Below are 7,500 nucleotides of genomic sequence, written 5' to 3'. Positions count from 1 at the left end.
TTCATCGGCGTGACGAGCGAACACTTTAACCACAAGCCTATCCTGCCTCTCATAACCTCCGAAGATAAATGGACAAAGATCATGCTTAACCGCTTCCTTTGCATGTAAAGGTTACATTACTACGGCATGATAAACGTTTTTATATATCTCCCATACCTTGGGCACGCCAGAAACCTATGATTGTGGGTTCGAATCCCGGTTCGCCCCGATTATGTTTCTAGGTTTGTCAGCACCATACCCGTGCTCGTGGGTTTCACCGAAGTGGTAAACGTCTGAGACCTGCACCACTTCGGGCTTTCCTCCCACATTAAGCTGACATGCCATGATATAACTGGAATACTGTTCAAAGCGGCGTTAAACCCAACTCACTCACTCACTCACTCACTGAGACCTGCACCACTTCGGGCTTTCCTCACACATTAAGCTGACACACCGTGATATAACTGGAATACTGTTAAAAGCGGCGTTAAAGCCAACTCACTCACTCACTCTTCCATACCTTACATGCTAATGAATAGAATTCTTTCCATAATCAAAAGAAATTTCCATTGTCCATTTTTCGATTTCGGCTATATCATAAACATGTGTTTGATATAAGAGCGATGACACCAGGTGTTCGCGAAAGTTGAGCGGATCCTGCCCCACGGGTGTTCACCTGTAACATGCAAAGGAAAGATGTTCTCCTGACATATAATGTAATGAACACGAGGCCTTTAACGTCAAACGTTTTAACCAAGCAATCCTCTTTAGTCAATAGACCGCCTTCGTGGTCTAATGAATAGGACTGGCCGGCACGGAGATACTTATTGGGTATCTCAGTGGGCTAGCGCTATATAACCGAAATTAGTCTGGACTAGTACAAGCAGCCTCCCCCCATCCCAAATTAAAAATTTGCTTGAAGGCTAGTGGTGTCGTTCTTTTCTGATATTGCAAGAAATACAAATTCTTAATGTCATCTGAAGTTTACTCAGAAAACGATATGTGAAAAGCTGGTCTTCCTAATACACTGAAAGGCAAAAGAAACGTCATGTGGATGTATCATATAAATATCTTTATTCTCAAATGCTTATATATGTAAGTAAAGACATGGGAGAAAGTCAGTGTTTGACCCACATGAAATTAACAGTCTGGGGAATGTTTTTGCGAATTGTGAATTTGGGGAGGCACCAGAAGATATCACAGCTGGGGGGTTCAAAATCAGTACCTGGTGTTGCCACCACGGGCGTTGACTACAGCCACACATCTCCTGTACATGGAGTGGAGTAGCCTGTTGGGATATGGGCCCATCTCCTCAGGAACGGTACACGCAGTTCTGCTGCAGTTGTCGGCCTTGGGCGGACGTCGTTGAGTCGGCGTTGGATCTCATCCCACAAGTGTTCAATGGGATTTAAATCCGGACTGAGGGCAGGCCAAGGCATGATTTGGATGTTGTGCTGCTGGAGGAAGTCCCTGGACACTCTGGCAGTGTGGGGACGGGCGTTGTCTTGCTGAAAGGTGTGGTTTTGATGACGGGCAAAAAAAGGCACGATATGGGGTCTGATGACTTGGTCAATGTAGCGGAGAGCTGTGATGCCATTACCCCTGCCTGGACCAATATTCTGAAAGACCACAGGTTTCTACTCTCTGGTTCAGTCCGATTCCACCCCAAACCATGATGCTTGGGCCGCCCCACGGGTCTCGTTCCAAAACACAAGCATCAGCATAACGTTCGCCCCTCCTTCGCCAGACCCTGACTCTGCCATCCACCGTTGAAACACAGTAGCGACTTTCATCAGTGAAGATGATTCTTCTCCAGTGCTGTTGACGACAATTTTGATGCTGCCTGGCCTATCGGTGACAATCTCTCAGGATGGGTACACGAGCAGGATGGTGGAACGAGATGTTGTTGCCAGTTAGGCGACGTCGGACTGTACGATCACTGATGGCACGCTGGTGGTTGCCAATGGTTTGCCGAGCTGTTTCAGTTGCCATTCGGAATCGGTTCTGCAGATGTTGGTGTATCATGAACCGATCTTGTCTGGGAGTAGTGACGCTAGGACGACCACTACGCGATCGGTCGTCGGTGGTGTTGGTGGTGTTGTGGCGATGTTGCAAACGCTAATCGTTCTGACGTTGACATTGAATGCATTTGCAACGACCTGTGCACTCTGGCCTGCTTGCAGTCTTCCGATCGCTTGTTGTCTCTCATTTCCTGATAATCTTGGTATGGCTGATGAATCGAAATAACGAAAGCCAGCTAAACAGTTTTGGGTGTCTTTTATACCCATACCATCCACGATATGCACGTGCATCATGTTTTTGACAAGACTTTCCGCAACTGAGTCCCATTGCACTTTTGTAGGCTACGTTTGGGCAAAGCACTCCATTTTAAACTCAGGCAACAAAAAGAAGCAGTAGAACGTTAAATGAGTTTATTGACCGCAGGACATGTAACTGCCAGTGTCTGTTAAGTTTTATCAATATTTTCCGAAGTGAGGTTTCTTTTGCCTTTCAGTGTATATACATACATATATATATATATATATATATATATATATCGTCTGAGGCGCCGCGATTCGCTTTGCAGAGTTGTGTCCCTTAGGCACGCCAGAAACCTATGATTGTGGGTTCGAATCCAGGTTGGCCCCGATTATGTTTCTAGGTTTGTCAGCACCATACCCGTGCTCGTGGGTTTTCACCGAAGTGGTAAACGTCTTAGACCTGCATCACTTCGGGCTTTCCTCCAAAATTAAGCTGCTGACACGCCGCGATATAACTGCAATACTGTTAAAAGCGGCGTTAAACCCAACTCACTTACTCACTCACTCACAAGGTTAAATCAACACTAAATATAATTGTCACAAATAACAGACTTGTGTTCATGGTCACAAAAACGTACCACACGAACCGATCCAACTGTCATTATCTGCACGTGCAACTCGAGGTATGGACACAATAACAATGGCGAGTGACAATATGCACTTGAACCAATGTGTTTTTTCCCGTGTATTTAAGCTCGCGGATGCCTCATACGTGATGTGGCTGCACCTTTTAACGTCACACAGACTCCGGCAGTGGTACCAAAACACTGAACACTTCGCCTTGAACACAAAACACAGACGTTCGCATTGTCCTTACCGCCACACCAAGCAGATTTGTGGTGATAGCTTCTGTTCCGACGTCAAATTCTTCCTGGCACCACATCATCAGCATTGGAGTAAGTGAGCGAGTGTGGATTTACGCCGCTTTTAGCATTATTTCAGCAATATCACGGCGGGGGACACCACAAATCGGCTTCACACATTGTACCCACGTCGGGACTCAAACCCGGGTCTTCGGCGTGACGAGCGAGCGCTTTAACCACTAGGCTACCCGACCGCCCCCATCAGCGTTGGAATCAACGTAAGTGGTCGCTAGATGTGTTCTCCGATGAGAGCAGATTCTCTTCTTTCATTGTGGCCGTAGACGTGTTTACAGACTGCGTCATGAACGTTTTGAGGATGCTGATGTAATGGCGCATAATCTATTTGGTGGTGGTTCCATAATGCTCTTAGGACTTTTGAACGCTCAATGTTACGGAGATGATATATTTGCCCAAATTGTCGTCTAGTTCATCAGAACTATAGGTATCTACGCAGGTTCCAAAATTCTTTAGGACTATAATACTAGTCCACACGGTGTAAATGTGGCCAGACCCGTGAAGATCCGGGGTAGAATAGATCTTCAGCAACCAATGCTTGCCGTAAAAGGTGACTATGCTTGTCGTAAAAGGCGACTAACGGGATCGGGTGGTCTGGCTCGCTGACTTGGTTGATGCACGTCATCGATCCCAAGTGAGTGGAGCGATGCTCATGATGTCGATCACTGGATTGTCTGGTCCAGACTCGATAATTTACAGACCGCCGTCATATAGCTGGAATGTTTCTGACTGCGGCGTCAAACAACAAACAAACAAATTAAATGTGGCCAATGGAGATACTAGGGTGTCAAATAGTGTGGTATGGGAAAATAAAGACAAACTGTTGATGACGTTGTAATGCCGGTTGGGGAAAAGCTGGTTATTTAGACCTTATCGAGATAATGACACAGAGTATAAAAAGAATGTTTGTTACCTGTATGAAATATGTTCGATGCAGGCAACTATGTTTGACATATTTTACTACAAAAGCAACAAACACAGATTTTTTTTCGACAGAGAGTATCTTACATGTACTACTCATCTTAACACGTGTCCATTACACGGACAGTGTCAAGGTTCAAGGTCATGTGAATATCTCGTGTGTGCACCATTAGCTTCAAGTATTGCATGTCGCTGATCCTTGTGAGAAAGGTAGCGCTTGTGCAAGCTGTTACAGTGTGTGTGGTTCTCGATGTGTCTAGTACGCGGCGATCCAACATCCCATGCGTGTAACCATCGAGGTTGAATCTGGTGATTTAGAGGTCCATTGGGGTAATCTGAATATTGTGGTTCCGTAGGAATGATGTTACGCGCTATGTATTCGGTTAATATTATGGATTGAAAGATGATTTTAGCATGGTAGCTGCAGTATTTCATCACAATAGCGTTTGACCCCTGTACGATTCTTTGTACGTGCACCTAATTTTTTCTACCAATATCTGTGATTCCGCCCACATCATTACGCTGGCACCGGCAAATCTGTTCTCCCTTATGCAGTTGGCGGCAAACGTTTAAAGCGACGTTAGTGCAAACTGGCTATCACCTAAAGGCGTCATCAATTGTAGCTGTAACCAAAGAGTTGTCCGCCGCTGGTTTCGCCAAACACTTACACCACTGATGTCACAGTTGACGATGTTGTTGCATCCAACCAACGCCTCCGACAGGCCATCTGGCTCAAAGATTTGCTTCACGACCGTTGTTTCGCACATTATGTCAGATACCTTCGGTATCCTAATGATTTTAAATTATCCAATCGAGAAATTTGCTTTACGTACATATAATTCTGCAAATACGAACTAATATAACTTTCATGTTTTTGTAAGTATCATTTACAAGTGTGTATAATTCTAAATTAATTCTAAATTAAACTGAACACATTAACGTTATCATAGTAACTACGTTTATAATGAACACGCTTATAACGAACTGACGGATATAACGAACATATTTTTAGTCCCGGCCATTTGATATAAATTTATGTATGCTGTATATATGCTTATAACGAACTACGGTTATTACGAACTAAAATTAGTGGTCCCTTTGAGTTCGTTATAACCGTAGTTGCTGTATGTGCTGTATGTGCATTACAACCTTAATTCAGGATCACCGTTATGAGGTCAACCCTTCTAATGAAGCACATGCAAAATGAAGCATTTAGTTTAATCAAACTCTTTCATCTTTAAAAAACATTGTTATACAGACTGAAATTATGAATTCCTCTATGATTAATAATGTGTTCATAACCGAGCACAGTGGCATCACCGGGAGGAGACGGTTAGCCGACACAGAACAATCCTTCAGAGGTGGCAACAGCAGCAACAGATAAAGAGACGAGTCTCAATAGATGGCTACGCAGCTATTTAGCCATTTATCTTTCGGCTGGTTTATAAGGGGTAATCTAGATTATCAGCATCATTAGCGATCACGATGAAGAGAGTGGTCTTTGCTGTGCTTGCGCTAGTGAGTCTCTCTGAGATTCAGAGCGCGCCTACAACAGCTGACCCAGGTGAGAAACTATGATACATGATACATACTGATACATACTGATACATATATATCAATTATTAATCAATGTTGTTTGTCTTTAAAGTCATATGATGAGAAGCATCGTGAGAATTAATTGATATTTAAATGCATCTATCACTTCGTTGTAAAATCGTGTTTCATAAGTTTTACATACAGAAAATGTATTTGCTTTAATATAAAAATATATCTGTGATATATAATTGTTAAATGCATTACACAGAGTTATAAGACCCGTGAACATTCGGGTTAGAATAGGTCTTCAGCAACTCATGCTTGCCGTAAAAGGCGACAATGCTTGTCGTAAGAGGCGACCAACGGGATCGATGATCATGATTTATTTCAAACACTGGTTTGTCTTGTCCAGACTCTAATATTTACAGACCGCCATCATATAGCTGAAATATTGCTGAGTGCGGCGTTAAAAAAACAAACAAACAGTAAAGTCTAGGGTAACTTCTGATAAACTTGAAAAGATTCAGTTGAAAACAGCTAGCATAGTTACTGGTCTTCTTAAATTCAGGTATCGAACTATTTTATTTTTAGACACAGGATTGGTGACATCATCAAGGAGACGTTAATCTAAAAAAGCAATATTACTTTATATTGAATTATCAGCAGCCTATGTCCAAATTACTTGAATAACCTTTTATCACCACGAGAAGTCAACATAAGTCACCATTATCTTAGAAATAGAGACAACACTGGTAATTCCACACGCTCGTACTGGTACCAATCAGCATTATGTGGTACCAGACACTCTTATGGAGGTAGGAATTACCTTTTTACAGGAATATGGACTTTCTTCTAAAAGTTCATATTTTAAAGAGTGTTATACCCAAAATACGTTAACTTATTTGTCCCATTTCATTATCTAAGGACAGGCGAGCAAATATACTTCATACTCGTTTAGGACAATCCTGTAGTTACATAAAATGCAGATATATTTAAACATAATTTGTCAAAAAGCATAACATGCCAATGTGGAAATCCATGTTAAAATGACTATTCTTGTTTTCTTGAATGTCATAATTATAATACCATCAGAGGTGAGGTGAGGTTAAATTGGGTTTAACGTCGCGTCCAAGATTATTGCACTTATATAGCGATGTGTGTGTGTGTGTGTGTGTGTGTGTGTGTGTGCGTGCGTGCGTGCGTGCGTGCGTGCGTGCGTGCGTGCGTGCGTGCGTGTGTGTGTCTGTGTGTGTGTCTGTGTGTGTGTGTCTGCTTCTACTAGTCCGGACTCATGCCGATTTACAGTGCTAATTCACTGAGATACCATGCCACAGTTTAACATGAATACCTCACTCAGACACAGTATACTGACTCTGAGCCCACTAGTCCTTGTTTTAGCCCCTTAATGCCGAGCGCCAGACAGGGTAACAATAAGTACCATCTTTTAACGTCTTTTGGTATGACGCGGCCGGGGATCGAACCCCGGACCTTCCGCTCTCCGGGCGGACACTTTTACCCTAGACAACGGAGGCGGCCTAATACCATCAGAACTTCATTGAATATCAATATATTCAGTTTGATGTAACTTTTCGATCCAGACAAAATTCTTTATGATGATATTTCAAGCACATTAATAAAAGTGTGCAAAAATTTATTTTTTTCAACAAAATGGTTAGTGTCACATTTATATTCACTACACTTTATACTCAAAAACATCTCGTATTTTACATTTGTTGAAATATGATGAAATATGTTACTTTTTCGACGGATGTATTGCATTTCATATAGGGACTTCATTTATTTCGATGTTTGATATTTACACTTTTGTCCGCTTCCTGAATATATCGTCGGATCATAAATTTTGG

General features: G+C 42.5%; 1 protein-coding gene across 1 annotated transcript in view; it reads left to right on the top strand.

Moving 5' to 3' along the window:
- The first annotated feature begins 5,557 nt into the window (after positions 1-5,557).
- The window catches only part of LOC124137554, a 49,412-nt gene continuing 47,469 nt past the window's right edge, over positions 5,558-7,500 (top strand). Inside the window, exon 1 of the mRNA XM_048398947.1 lies at positions 5,558-5,663. Within this exon, the coding sequence (XP_048254904.1) occupies positions 5,585-5,663 (79 nt within the window). The 5' untranslated portion in view covers positions 5,558-5,584. The remainder of the gene's footprint in view (positions 5,664-7,500) is intronic.

Source organism: Haliotis rufescens, unplaced genomic scaffold, assembly GCF_023055435.1.
Source record: "Haliotis rufescens isolate VD_foot unplaced genomic scaffold, xgHalRufe1.0.p SCAF_19, whole genome shotgun sequence".
Taxonomy (NCBI): Eukaryota; Metazoa; Mollusca; class Gastropoda; order Lepetellida; family Haliotidae; genus Haliotis; species Haliotis rufescens.
This window is presented reverse-complemented; position numbering and strand designations above follow the sequence as displayed.